Source organism: Glycine max, chromosome 20, assembly GCF_000004515.6.
Source record: "Glycine max cultivar Williams 82 chromosome 20, Glycine_max_v4.0, whole genome shotgun sequence".
NCBI classification, from domain to species: Eukaryota; Viridiplantae; Streptophyta; class Magnoliopsida; order Fabales; family Fabaceae; genus Glycine; species Glycine max.
Genome location: NC_038256.2, coordinates 3,174,572 through 3,189,310, shown reverse-complemented (window position 1 = coordinate 3,189,310; position 14,739 = coordinate 3,174,572). Strand labels below are relative to the sequence as shown.

Sequence of the window (14,739 nt, the reverse complement as noted above, 5' to 3'; positions counted from 1 at the left end):
TGGTTTGTATTTGTATAAAATGCATGCCCTAACACTCAACATTGTTTGGTCATTGGTGAAGCGCATGCAAAGAAATGTAACACAATTCCAAAAACAGTAGTTTTAGATAACGTATCTGGGTTGCAAATGAATAGTTAGGTTTCACACATTTTGTCCCTGCAGTCATGATTTTTAGCGGCTGAAATTTTTTTCTTTATGTAAATTGAAAAATATAATTAAAGGTTGAGAATCAAGTTTCTTTCTTTCTCTGACCACAGCTTAATTGGAAAACCTGTAAACAATCACCGAAGTCTCAGGTACAGCTTGGCGGCTATGTTTCATGCTACTTACCACGAAGGAGCCTAGAGCACTACAGTACAAATGCCGGAAAAAAGAATTAGAAAAACATGGGTCAAAAAAATATTTGTGAAAACAAAAGTTAAGAAAAACAATCAAGTATCTTGTTACACGGCACAACTTTATTCTACAGAGTAAAGTATAATTAGTATCCCATAAAATATTTTAAAACTTAATTTTAGACTTTATGAAAAAGTTTGTAATTAGTTTTTAACCATATATAGACTAAGAACGTGTTTCTATTAAAATGTAAGGACTAAAATAAATTATATTTTATAAGGATTAATATTAATATTTTAAAGGCTAAAACATATTTTATTCTAATTAAATTATAAATTCAAAAGTATAAGAAAAAATATAAATAATTAATTTTAAATAAATCAGTAAAACTGTGCATTATTTATCATTATTATTTATTTTTATTTTACTTTTATTTTGTAAATTATTTTAAAATTGAAAACATGTTTAAATTTTCATACCTTTTAACCAATTCAAACAACTTATTTGTGATCAGATTTGTTTGGGTTCTTTTTTTAAAAATAAAACTACACAAATCCAACTTAATACAATTCATGAACAACCCTAAAGAAATAATGGGTCAAACTGTCAAAATTACAATTCAGTTAAGTATATATCATACATTTAAAATTGATAACATGCAGAGAATCTTTACAAAATACTTTCAAACACATTTTACTTAAAATTTATTAAAAATTATAAAAAAAAATCATGCGAAAAGAAATGTCGCTGATACTCCTCAAAAAGTCAAAAACTAGATCCAAATTCAAAATTATGCAATTTGTACAAAAAAAAAAATCTAAAAATATGCTTGCCATTTCCAAGTACACTTAAAAGATCTTTAAAAATACAAATGGGGCACATGTTCGATGCAAAACGAAAGAGGGCCCACACGTTCTGGAAAGCGGAAACCCAAATTTGCATGTGCCAGCTCTTTAAATTTTTACAGTCCATTCAAAAATTCAGCATGTGTCCAAACTCACCAAAAAAATATGCCTCGAATCTTCGCTCTAATTCGTTCCCATGATGCATGCAAAATTCGTGGTATATATTAACACACCCTCCCATGCCATAAAATTCTAATAGAAGCATTTTACCAAACTCAATTTAATTCAATTGTGAATGGCAACAACCACTAGATTATTGTTGCGTTCCTCTAAGCCAATTCAACTTGCTCCTTCTCCTCCTTCTTCTTCTTCTAATTCGTTGTACATGAAATGTGTACGGTACCAAAGTATGGCTAGTTTGAATGAAAATCATCATAACATAGGTTCTGTCAAGGGAGAAAGAAAACCAGTGGGGGCTGTGAAGGCAACTATCGCTACCACCAACCACATAACCACGTCAAAACCAGTGATTCAACAAGGTTTGTCAGATTTAGCTACTTTGATAGCAAGTATTCGCAATGCTGTTTTGGTTTTTTTGAGGACTTTTGTCAAAAGGAAGCCTCGCAATTTAAGACCACAGATGCTCATTGAAAAGGTACGTCTATATATACTTGTATAATTTTGTCTATTTTTTTTTCTTTTTTTACAGTAGTTGTACTCATTTTCACCACTACTAAATTTATTGATTAAAAATTTTCACAAAAAATTGATATATCAAAATTTCTTTTTGAAAATCTCTAATCAAGTGATGATATAACTAAATTAGTGTATATAAATAGGAGGACAACTATCAACAAGATTAAATTTAGTGGAAGTGGCTAGTTTCTCACAACATTGATAAATTAATATTCAAATCTCCGTTAAAAGATGTGTCTGCATTTAGTATCTGTTTATGTCTCGGACAAGATTATTTTTGAATGAAGAGACTCATGAAAAAACAGAAAAAAGTAGGGGGACAATTCTCAATATACTATAAATTTATAAGATTGAGTTAGACTAATAATTTATATTTTAAGATAATATTAAAATTTATTTTAACGATTATTATTAGACTTATCAGATCATCTGCTATTGGATTATTATTGGACTCTACTTATTCTAAATTTCACGCTTGAGATGTCTAATCGAATTTTATAAGAGAAAATTCTGTGAACTTTAGTCCCTAGTGTTATCATAGACCACAATACAAAACCAAACGTTGTATATTGTGGTTTTAATATAAAGGCAACAACATTGTTAATTAGTTATGACTTATGATCTATGGTCATGCATGACACATTTTCTATGTGTACGTAATGTAGTTACAGTCCAATTAGAATTAATTTCTGTTAGGCATACTCATGTAGCATATATATGCGTAAATGGTGAGCTAAATAACCATTATTTTGTGCAGGCAATAATCGATTGCAGATTTTTTACGCTGTTCGCAGTTGCAGGATCTTTAATTGGTTCGGTGTTGTGTTTTGTTGAGGTATTTATGAAGCTTTGTCCACTGTTTTCCTTTCCCTTATGTTTTTGTTATTATAAAGACAAGAAAGAAAGCTAACAGAATGTGTTGCTTCGTAAATGCAGGGTTGCCTTCTAGTTATCGAATCATACGCGCATTATTTCCATATGTTATCTCAAAGGTTGGATCAAGGACATCTTGTGCATCTACTCATCGAAGCCATAGGTTTGTCTACTATAGTGAACTTGTCCATAAATAAATAAAAATTTATTATACTGATTATATATACAACTCTTAATTATATATATATATATATAACACTTTCCATGACATGAGAAATAATAGATTTGATGTGAGTAGCAAGAATTTCATGCATTTACGCAAATAAAAAACTAGAATTTAGAACTGTAAGATATATATCAGATAACTCAATTTAATTTCAAGTATTGTGTTTTAAATTCGATTTGTCAAGATTAAAAACTAATCATCCACTATTTAATGGTTCTGATTAGTTTACTTTAGCTGTCTGAATGTGTAAATTTATTGATTTTTGCAGCTAATCTAAATCTTTCTGTTTTTTTTTTTCTTTTTTGCTAAGCCTAAATCTTTATTTGTTGTACAAGAAAATATGCAAATTTATTGTATGAATACAATTTCTCTGTAATAAGTAATTTCTTCTACCTTCTTGTTATTGCATGTTCTGCTATGATAAAGTTAATTGAAAATGTTCTATCATTTTTTCGTGCAGACTCGTTTCTGATGGGTACTGCCTTGCTCATTTTTGGGGTCGGTATTTACGTTATGTTTGTGGGGTCAAGCACTACTAGTAAAGAAACACAACCACAGCTTTGTGGATCAAATTTGCTCGGTCTCTTTTATATGAAGGTATAGCATACACCCATGCATTTTTGAATTGTCTCTTGTCTGAACCAAGAGAGCAATTAGGTTATATAATGTTAAGAATTTAAAATAGTTTTATTTCATCATCTCATTATAAATGAATATGTATAATAAATTTATTAATTTTTAGAATAATTTTCTTAAAATACAAATAACAATAATTTATGATTAATTGATAATATACTTAAAATTATTTTATAGACTCAGTGTGTGTTATAACTTGGATTAAAGTAGCGTATATTCTCATTGCTTTGAATACCTTATTACAAGCTATTTATAAGACAAGGTTCTTAACAGAATCTAGAACCTTCTAACAGAAACTTCTAATAGAATCCTAACAGCATTGGCGCCTCCTAACTAAATTCCTCCCTGATGAACACTTCATGCAGCAGGTTACATGCTTTCCTTATAGGCTGTACATGTAGTCTTCCAAGTATAGCGGTATTGCTTTCTTAACAGATTATGCATATTGTTTTGTTGCTGCATAATGTTTTGTGTTTTGCTTCCCATTCATAACATTCCCTGGCCCATGAAAAACACCTTGTCCTCAAGGTGATGAAGGCCTTTCCATTGCACCAGTATCATATGTTTTGGTCCTGACTGGATGGATATCAATGGCCAGACAGGGCATGTAATCTGAGCTGTGCCGGAGTAGGTTCCGGAAGTAAATCAGGTGATGGTGAACATGGTGGTGCTAATTGCGGTGTAAGCTCTTCATCTTCTGTTACCAAGATGAGCACTTGTGACCTCGAGAGAATTTCTCGTTGCAATGGAAACACAGTCCCTTTTTTCGGCGGACTGCGAGCTCTTCCGGTGTAAGGCGTTTAAAAGGAATGGAAGTGGTTGTAGTGCGTTGAGGTGTAGGTAACAGAGGCGGAGTAGGGTTGGGTGAAGGCGATTGAGTGGTTACGGTTGTCGCGGTGGTTGTTGGAGGGTGATATGGTGGTGGTCGGCAAGCATCCATGAGCTTTTCTTCATGTAAGTGTGCATACGATACTGCTTGAGCCAATGAAATAGGTTGAAGAACTTGCACCTCTCGACGAATAGCAGGGCTCCATCCCGAGATAAAGCAGCTCAAAACAAACGTCGTCGACAAACCTACGATACGATTTGCTAAAGACTCAAATTCAGACAAATAGGCGCTTATCGATGAATGTTGCTGAAGCTTACACAACAAACCCGTGGGATCTTCATATGTCGATGACGCAAAACGGGAATGCAACGCATGGAGGAACGCTGACCATGAAGAAAGCTACGCATTACGGTGCATCCATTGGAACCATGCAAGGGCTGGTCCTTCCATGTAGAATGATGCTATCGTCAACCGTTCCTAATCCGGCGTGGAGTGGTACTCGAAAAATTGTGTGATCTTGAAGATCCAACCAGTTGGATCGGAGCCGTCGAACCTCGGAACGTCGAGTTTCAGACAATTCACTGAACTGGACGCTGGCGGCGTCTGTCCTGCCAAAGAAGATGGTGGCGTTTATGGTGGTTGATGGTTTGCTTCTAGTTGCGTCATACGCTGAAGAAGATCGTCAATTTTTGTATTCATGGCAAGTTGAGACGCTGTAAGCTTTGCGATTGCGTCTTCGAAGCGTTCTGCGGGCACCCTGGAACGAGTCGCGTCCGCCATTGTTGTGCAATGAAAGCACCAATGTTATAACTTGGATTTCCACGATCAAGCGCCTCCAGAAATGCAGAGAAGAAGAAGATGAAAGTAGCGTATATTCTCATTGCTTTGAACACCTTATTACAAGCTATTTATAAGGCAAAGTTCTTAACAGAATCTAGAACCTTCTAACAGAAACTTCTAATAGAATCCTAACAGTATTGGCGCCTCCTAACTAACTTCCTCGCTGATGAACACTTCATGCAGCAGGTTGCATGCTTTCCTTATAGGCTGTGCACGTAGTCTTCCAAGTATAGCGGTATTGCTTTCTTAACAGATTATGCATATTGTTTTGTTGCTGCATAATGTTTTGTGTTTTGCTTCCCATTCATAACAATGTGTACCTGCCAAATTCTAATCAAAAGAAAAAATAAATTATGCACTATAAAATCATTTTATATTATCATTCAATTAAAAGTTATCATGTGTGATAAATTTATTTATTTTTACAATAATTTTGTTAGATATAAGTATACAAAACATAAATTTATTCGTTAATGATTGTTTGTGTGATCAAATTTTTCAGTCACCCCCTCGATGGGTAGGGATGCAATCAATTGCACAGGCAAAGTCCAAGATTGGGCATGCAGTGATGATGATTCTTCAGGTGGGACTGTTAGACAAGTTCAAAGACATTCCCTTAGTCACAGGCCTTGATCTTGCTTGCTTTGCTGCTGCTGTACTCACATCCTCAGCATGCATTTTTGTCCTCTCTAAACTCCATCACTAGTACTAATGTAAAGTGGAATTAGTGTTTCAACTTCGTATCTTTGCCATAATTTTTTTTAAAAATAATTAAGCAATTCTTTCGTAGGCCAAAAGAAAAATAAAATGCTTCTGCCCCTTTACGATATGGAGCTCAATTCATTGATTATACATGTATTTCTCTTAATTAGTTTATTGAGAATGATATGAAATAATTCCATTTTCTGGTTTCTTACTTCCCTTTTCTTTTGTTGTTTGTTTGTAATTGTAATGACTAATCGAAAAGAATGCATATACATATATAAAATATAAATTAGAGCAGGTTACTGAGTTTTTCATTTACAATTACAACGCAGGGTCGCAGTGAGCGTAAATATTTTAAATATTTTTTTATTAACTATTAATTTATATTATTTGTTTAATAATTTAATAATAAAGACAAAAAGAAGCTAAATAATGTATGTAGATAACGTAAAAATACGTAGATTTTATTTTACAGTACATAAAATTTTGTTAAAAACATAAAATAACACCCTACCTATTTTTTAGATACCCTACCTTTTTCTATGCACCCATTTCACGATCTTATTTATAATTAACGAGAACCCAGCTTTAAGAATATTTGTTAAAAATAATTAATACATTATATTAAACCTTTTTTAAAAAAATTTCAACCGAAGAAGCATTTTTTAACAAATTTTTGAAAAAAGTAGTTTATTTTTTTAATATAATAGTAAGGGATTAGAAGAAATAAAGAAAAAAAAGTGATGAAAATCATCCTTAATTAAAATTGTGGGGGAAAGCATCAATTAGATTGATCAGTATCATATCCTGATGCTTTCACCAAAAAAAATATACTGATGTACATTTACTGTTAAACTAGATGATTCTTCAAGGTATCCTAGACTTGGTGATCCATCATCAAAACTGCACAAGAATAGCATGATTTTCAATAGCATCAAGTAAAAAATCTTTTGAGTTGGTTATTTGTGAACTTTGAAGACTTAAGAGGGTGCAATTAAGTAAGGTATTAGTAAGTAGATACAAGACAATTAGAGGCCAACTTGATTTAACATAAGATCGTATATAATGGCTTGTCCGAATGTTCTATCCAAAGGACATTTCTCTTGTTCCCTTGGTCCAAAATTAACTTGCCCCACACCACTTCTTGATATTCTCTTGAGACACTTCCTCATCTACAAAAGGCAATTTTTTTTTTCGTTTAACCTATTCTGTCTATCCTGGACCAAAAATCGTCCAAAGGCTATACTGTGAAAGATGTCTTCTTTAGAAAAACACTGATGCTCATGGATATAAATGGTCGAGAACATCCCAAGTCTCCCAAATTCAAATGTGGTGAAGAAGGCATAACAATACATAGCTGAAACGGCTTAATTGCAATTGCAGTTTGACTTTGTTGTGCATTTTTTTTCCCATTTATTTATTTTTTGGCCGATTTTGTCCTGAAGTTTCAAAAAATTACAAATTTTGATATTCCTCCAATTGTCCGCTAAATTCGTTTATTGTTTTCCCCACTCTTTGTCTCAAAATTTCACAATGTTACACATTTTTTCTTCATATTTTTGATAATGTTACACATTTAGTCTTCATATTTTCATAATATTATAAATTTTGCTTAAATATCTTCATGGTCAACTAACGAATTTAATAGACAATTGACGAAAGATTAAAACTTGTCACTTTTTTTTTAAACTTTGAGAGCAAAATTTTAAAAAAAAAATTAAGTGAGGATGAAATTTGTAACAAATACAAACTTTGACACAAAAATTGCATTTAAGCCAAACAAACCAAAAGTAGAATCTAAGAGTAAGAGTAAGGCAACACAAACAAAAAAACTTAAATATTCTAATTTTAAGACAGTTATCCAATAGTCGTGGAAATTATTGGAATTTTCACAATATTAACTACGAAAACAGTTTAAAATCATCATCAAAGATAAAAAATAATCGTCATTAAATACTAATTTTTAGTAATGCTAGGCTAATAATTCAATAAAGTCTAAGCAAAAGTTGATTGATCGAAAGTTCAAAAAGGTAGTATTGCAATTTGTGGTTTACATTCTCATCATATTAATGTCATTTTACTTGTTTTCACTTTGTTTTAAGCAAAAAAAGGAATTTATTAGGGGTACACTACAAGAAAAATGACCTATACCTACAGACAAAAACTGTCATTATAAGTAAAAAATAAATGTATAATAAACTTTGTTCTACAGACGTTTTTTCCGTCAACTTTGAGGGGGCGTATAATGACAGCTAATTGTCTATCATTATAGGTTTTACCTACTATGTATAGTGTGTAGGTAAAAGTTATTAACTTCCACTTACATCTCCTAACTGTAGGTAAAAGTCTTTAACATGTACCTATCATCTTCAATTGTAGGTAAATGTTTAGATCTTAGAGAGAGCTTAGAACATACATAATTGAATGTGGGCAGTGCATCAATCCAACCATCCTTCCAGCTCCAACTCCAACTAGCTTTGCCAAGTTCATAATTACCTAGGCCTTGGCTAGAGCTGGCCCTCCACTATTAGAGTGACAAGACATCAAGGCCATAATCTAGTACAAGGACCATAAAGATGTCTACAATATCTTCTGCATATATACACAGAGTTAGAGTGACAAGACATCAGAATAACTTCCACATATATTTCAGTTAGACATAATTTTATAGTTGTGCTCTTAATTTTATTGATTTATATTTATAAGAAATAAATTTAAATCTAGAAGTATTAGCTAATCGCCATTTCCCTAATCAAATTAATCAAGAACAATTTTAGACCCATATAATTAGCATTCAAAATCCAAAATTAGACTACATAAACATAAAAGGAGATTCTACTGTGTGCGCATGTTCATACATAAACTTAATTACAGTTCAAATCTGTCTTTCTTTGAGTTTTGAAAATAATAATAAACAGTTGTTAAACAAAATAGTTTAGTTTAATAGGCATAACTAAAATGGGAGTATTTACAATTTGTTTAATGACATGATTTTTAAAAAATGATAACATGGTGTAAGTCTGATTTTCATATTTAAAAAGAGTATACCATATCCTTGTAGGACAAGAGCACAAGTAACCACCTGTAAGTAACCTTCCACATGTGCAGATAAAGGTGCGACTCCAGACAAAATAAGATGTACTCTACCCCCTAAACCTTGCTTTACCTGATCAAGTAGTAAAATCATGATTAGTAAAAAATCATGTCATACCAAGGGGATGGGGAGTTACCAAAACCTTGCGTTTTCACAGTTACCATCTGGCCAAATAACAGAATCAATATCAAAGTCTAACTAAATACCTGAGGCAGCATATGCAGCCATAAAACAGATAGCAGAATGCCAAAACCAGTAAACATAAGAAGTTAAAAACCATCATAATATGCAAGAAATGCATGATTAGAAGCACCAAACCTCTCAACTTAAAAGGGTAAAAAAAGCAGGTAATGCTAAAATTACAACATTTGGTTTGGCTTATTTTGAAGAAACATTACATTATTACCCTACCTATATCTGTAGACATTACAACATTTTTAACACAAAGGGCACTTGTGATTTGGAAGATAAGAGTATATAAGAAAATCCTAAAATTACACATATGGAACAGGTAATGCTTTTGCTTGAAATACTCCAATGTCACTAAGATAAAGGTAAATGTTATAAAAAAAATCCTGAATGAATTGTCCATTATGCATTTGGTTTGGCTTATTTTGAAGAAACAATTGTTTTTTTCCAGCTTTTTGAGAGCTTTTGAAAAAAAAAGTCCCAAAAAATAACTATTATACCAAACATACACTTAATGCCAAGATTATATCACTTGTGAAACTATATAATAGACTCTATAAAACAACCTAACTCAGCAAGAGACTATTGTGAAAATTAATAACCACTAACTTAACACCACTATATTAAGAAAAGGCAAACCCATAGTAGAAAACGTGTCATTAGATGATTGGAAAGACTAGGGAGATTATGTAAATTTTTAAAAGAAAAAACTGTTTTAGTGTTTTTCTCAGTAGCTGAAAATAATATCTATTGGGGGAAAAATACCAAAAACAGTTGTATCATAGGATGACTTTTTTCTAAGATTAAACAAATGATCTATTTTTGTGGGGAAAGTGGAAACAAGTACCTCATACAAACCTTATAGTTGCAAATGCATTTGGGAAAAGTCATGAATAAAACAAAGCATCTTGGTGTATAACAGAACAGAGTCTATTTGGCTACTTACTCAGTCTCAAACTAACTTTTAAGATCCAAACCAGCTAAAATGTTTACATTAATGGTTAATAATGTACTTATATATGATGACCAGCTATAAATCAAGAATTAGTTTCCCATATATTTTTAAAAATGAATTTGTTACCGACCCTTAATGTCTTTAAGAACCTTTTCCTCTGAAACATAAGTTTTTTCAAGAGTCTTCCCAATTTTGTTCTCCCACAAAGAGATGATCTCATTTATGGTCAAATAATTCTTAGGGAGTCTTATGCGCACGGTTTTGTTCAAGGCATTAGGTTCATTCGCTGCTTCGATGGTCAAAGTTCCCACATCAGCCTCAGTCACAAACGCTCCTGAAACAAGTAAAAATAACATGTACACTTTGAAGCAACTGAGTTGTGTCTCTGAGATTTATCACTTGTGCTGAAACAATTAAAATAATTTGTAACTAATTCAGCTATAGTTTATTACCTTTCACATTTCCATCTCCTAGAATGAATACCTTGTCCCTCGGAGGAACAGTGATGTCAATCTGTGCCAGGTTACATAAGAAGTAATCAATAAAGGCATGACAACATAGGTAAGTGTATGGAATTCCTTCGGCTTCAATTATTCTTCGAATTCTTGCTTTTTCCACGACCAAAATGTTATAAAGAACAAAATCAGCTACAGATAGCCTCATACCACAAGAAACAATTTGTGTTCCACAAGTAACAAACAATGCTCTTAACACACTTGAAGTGTGTCCTTCAAATGTCTTCAAACAGGAGCCATCAGATATAGCCTATATCTTTATTGTCTTATCACCAGATGCTGTTACTACACATTGATCAACAGGAGAAAATTCTACTGACCAAATTCCTCTTTTATGCCCTTTAAATACAACTACTGATACTAGATTTGAAAGTCTCCAAACACAAGTTGTACGATCATGATGGGATACAAGTAAAACATAATAATAATGATAAAGTACACTGAAAGCACTAATTTTCCAAAAAATAAAACGAAAAGTAAAGGAAGGAAGGCTAGTGAAGTATCTAGTGACTTTTCTTTCTTCACTCGGAAGTCAGATGAAAACAAGAAACATACAACAAAGGTGGTAGTCCTTTTTTCTACAAATAATTAGATTACTTGATTCAAAAGCCCAAAGAAAGCTGCAAGTCAGATATAGTTACCAACCTGAGAACCACTACATACTAAACTATCATTTGGAGCAACAACTACAGAATTTATATCTTTATCATGAGCTGCAACAACAACTTTTGCTTTTAAATTAATTGGCATTGTCATATTGTCTGAGAGGCCATCCATACTCCACACCTTAAGAGTATGATCATTGAAAAAACATTGACAAAGATTGATGAGAAATAAATTTGAACAATACTATCTAAAAGTCTGCATGTTTAAAATCAATGTGTTTAAGTTTCAACAATAAACTCAGTAACATTACAATATTCAGTTCATAGAGTAGAATGAACAGGAAGGCCAAATTGTAATGCTTGGGTTAAATGACCCATGGCTATCAAAATATATAAAATAAGGCATAAATGCAGCTGCCTTGCAGGATTCAATGAATTTTATAGTTTTCATATAAGTATATCTAATGAAATAACTTTTATACCTCAAATCAGTAAAAAAATAAAATAATAATAACTACGCCTCAAATTTAAAAACGCGTATTGTTTCATAAAAACTATATATTTTGATTCACTTTAAAAGCATAAAAGGAATAAAAAGCATAAAAACTATATATTTTGATTCACTTACAGCCTCAAAGCAGTATAAAAGATAGAGTGAAACAAACATAACTACCATACATAATCAACAAGCATGTCAAATCATCAAGATCCACGATCTAATCCTGTGCACAACCATCTCTTATATAACTACTTCAAAGCAGAAGCAGCCAACACAACATTCAATCAACTCTTCCAGAATTAAAACCATTCCTTACGTCAAATTGAAAGATCCCAGAATCATAGTGATACATCAAAGCAGGATACCATTACACAATACCTTAACAAAGAACCAATCCAAAATTTTAATTTCTTTATCATCTTCCTCAGACAAAACTTAGATACAGTTCTTCATATACTTTTGATCCCATTCTCTAATCAAAATTGAAGTTTCATCTCAGTAATCCACGTAATGAAAAGTTTACATATCCCACTATAGATTATCAAGTTGAAACTCTAGTTCTAATAGGAGAAAAGCACCAAAAACGTATCTAAATTTTATTCTAACAACAATACTAATAATTGTTGGTAGTGTTTGAGCGATTGAGTGGTGATGAAATGAAAATAGAAGTGTGTGTGAGAGAGAGAGAGAGAGAGAGAGGAACCTTGAGGGGGTGAATACCGGCTTTGAGTTCACGAGCTTGTCGTTCTTCAATTTCTTTGTTGTTGGAATCAAGTGCCGATGCCAATTGAGAAGAAGAATCTAACGTTGTTGGATGAGCATTTTCGGTGTTGCTCTCTGATTCCTTCTTCTCCGCTGTGAAATCCATTGTTGTCGCTGCTTCCTAAACCCTAATCCTCTTTTCCCCCTTTCTGCATTCAACGTTGTTGAGGTTCGTTTCGGATCAGAGGAAGCAACGCGCTTGGGTTTTATGCTTTATAGGTAGGCGTCACTTCAAAAATATTTTAAGTTTTCAATTTGTACTCCTTAAGTTTTCAACATAAAAAATAGTCCCTCTCTCGATTTGATAATTTGTACTTTTTAGGTTTTCAATTTCCTTTTAAGCTAAAAGTAGTATGGTATATAAAATTTAAAATTTTTAATGGCACATTTGATGGAGAGGATAAAATATATTATATATTATTTGTTGCACGAATAGAATAAGTGTTATGACGCCTCTTATCCTTGTCATACTGTCTTGTTAGTATAGATTAAGATCAAGATGGTAGATTAAATATATCTTACGTATAGTAAACCATCATTTGATGATTAAATATGACTTTGAACTTGGAAGAATATGCAAGAAATAACAGAAAAAGCTTCTCTTATAACATTTGCCTGATGGCAGGCTCAATTTAGAGTCCCCATATTCAGTGACGTGTAAAGAAAACAAACAATTGAAGCCTACAAATGGGAAAATAATAGTAAATAAATATAGGTAGACACAATTGGTAATATTGGTTACCCTTGAAAGCATGTAGATATATATATATATATATATATATATATATATATATAAACTAATCAAAAAATTGAGAAAGGTTAATGTTTTACTTCTTTTTTTACACTTTTCTCTTTGGCCAACAATTCACGATTTTTGTTAATCTTCTTCAATCACAAAATAAAGAGAAATTTGTGTTGGGTTAGATTAAAGTGGATTTGAGAAAATAACACTCAGGTCCGAAGTTTAAATGGAAAATTTGGTCACACATGTATCATGTGTCCCGACGAATGTCAATGAAAATTTTGAATAATTATTAACTAAAAATTAATTTAAATTGAATGATTATTTTTTGAGATTGAGTATTTACTATAAAAAAAACAAGAGACTAATATTCAAATTCAAATAGTCTTAAAGAGTTTTACCTACACCAACAATTGTAGGTATAAGACTTTTGAGGTTATACCTACACCAACCAATTATAGGCACAAAATTTGTGAAGTTTTATCTACATCATGTAGTTGTAGGTATAAGTTTTTTTAAAATTTTGCCTACACTGTGCTTCTGTAGGTAGTAATTCTTTTGAGTTTTATCTACACTAATCAACCATAGGCACAAGTTTTTTGGAGTTTTACCTACACAACATAGTTGTAGGTAAAAGTATTTTTTTTAGTTTTAATGAATTTGCCTACACCAAATAATGGTTGGTACAAGTGGTTGAGTTTTACCTACATTAGTCAGTTGTAGGTAAAAGTATTTTTGAGATTTACCTACACTAATTTATGTCTGTAGCAAAAAAAACGTCTGTAGGCATAGGTTATTTTTCTTGTAGTGACCAATGGTACTCAGAATAACAAGTAAGGTTGCTCTCTCGGTGGGAACTCCAACATCTCCTCCATCAAAGGATGAAAGGCACATTAGATCTCAAGCCCCTCCATACCCACCTCTTTGTTGTTTTGGAAGAGCTACAAGTTCAACATGAATGGTGATTTTGGAAAGTTGTTTCGAAATTATAGGTGATGTCTTCGAACATTAAATAAACAATTCCATTCGACAATAAAATTTCCATAAATCAACGTGTTTTTTTGAAGGCAAAAAGAATGTATTTATTAAAGAAAACCTAATGTTAGCACAAGAAGTGCATAAACCAAGCTAGAGTAAAAATATCATAGTATATATAAAAATAGCAGCTTAAAATGTGAGTAAACAAAAAGAAAACGGTCAATACGTAAGAAAATGTATACGTGAAGTGGAGACTTCTCTTGAAGCTTTCTATTTTAGCATATTTCTGCACTTCAAACCATTCAATTTTCTAAGAATTTTCGTACCAGGGAAATGTATATAATCATAGCCATTATTAACCAAAACAAAATGTAACGCAAATAAATATTCCTTTTATTATATATTCTACTTGTG

At 32.1% G+C, this 14,739-nt stretch overlaps 2 protein-coding genes across 5 annotated transcripts; one reads left to right on the top strand and one right to left on the bottom strand.

Moving 5' to 3' along the window:
* Positions 1 to 998: 998 nt before the first annotated feature.
* LOC100777990 (uncharacterized) lies at positions 999 to 6,194 on the top strand. Its single transcript, XM_003556652.5, has 5 exons — positions 999 to 1,836; positions 2,635 to 2,712; positions 2,814 to 2,913; positions 3,437 to 3,573; positions 5,784 to 6,194. Exons 1-5 carry the CDS (start codon positions 1,477 to 1,479, stop codon positions 5,985 to 5,987), a joined length of 879 nt encoding a protein of 292 aa, XP_003556700.1. The 5' UTR covers positions 999 to 1,476; the 3' UTR covers positions 5,988 to 6,194.
* A 1,834-nt stretch (positions 6,195 to 8,028) lies between these two features.
* Positions 8,029 to 12,851, bottom strand: LOC100777456 (isoflavone reductase-like). 4 transcript variants are annotated; one of them, XM_026127322.2, is made up of 6 exons: positions 12,547 to 12,676; positions 11,385 to 11,541; positions 10,677 to 10,737; positions 10,355 to 10,558; positions 9,069 to 9,152; positions 8,029 to 8,510 (listed from the first exon to the last, which is right to left on the bottom strand). In XM_026127322.2, exons 2-5 carry the CDS (start codon positions 11,514 to 11,516, stop codon positions 9,130 to 9,132), a joined length of 420 nt encoding a protein of 139 aa, XP_025983107.1. In that variant the 5' UTR covers positions 11,517 to 11,541; positions 12,547 to 12,676; the 3' UTR covers positions 8,029 to 8,510; positions 9,069 to 9,129. The 4 variants fall into 4 exon arrangements, with proteins under 4 accessions (XP_025983107.1, XP_014627831.2, XP_040869076.1 ...); XM_014772345.3 differs by lacking the exon at positions 11,385 to 11,541 and having other exon boundaries at positions 8,029 to 8,578; positions 12,547 to 12,851; XM_041013142.1 differs by lacking the exon at positions 11,385 to 11,541 and having other exon boundaries at positions 8,029 to 8,575; positions 12,547 to 12,851.
* Between the last annotated feature and the right edge of the window lie 1,888 nt (positions 12,852 to 14,739).

Bases quoted from the DNA above. Each gene is read 5' to 3' on its own strand.
- LOC100777990 (XM_003556652.5), top strand. From the start codon at position 1,477: ATGGCAACAACCACTAGATTATTGTTGCGTTCCTCTAAGCCAATTCAA. The intron at 1,837-2,634 runs GTACGTCTATAT...TATTTTGTGCAG, and splicing joins CACAGATGCTCATTGAAAAG to GCAATAATCGATTGCAGATT. The intron at 3,574-5,783 runs GTATAGCATACA...CAAATTTTTCAG, and splicing joins TCGGTCTCTTTTATATGAAG to TCACCCCCTCGATGGGTAGG.
- LOC100777456 (XM_014772345.3), bottom strand. From the start codon at position 12,711: ATGGATTTCACAGCGGAGAAGAAGGAATCAGAGAGCAACACCGAAAAT. The intron at 10,738-12,546 runs GTTCCTCTCTCT...AACCTGGCACAG, and splicing joins CCGGTATTCACCCCCTCAAG to ATTGACATCACTGTTCCTCC. The intron at 9,153-10,354 runs GTCGGTAACAAA...CTACTTGATCAG, and splicing joins GGTTCTTAAAGACATTAAGG to GTAAAGCAAGGTTTAGGGGG.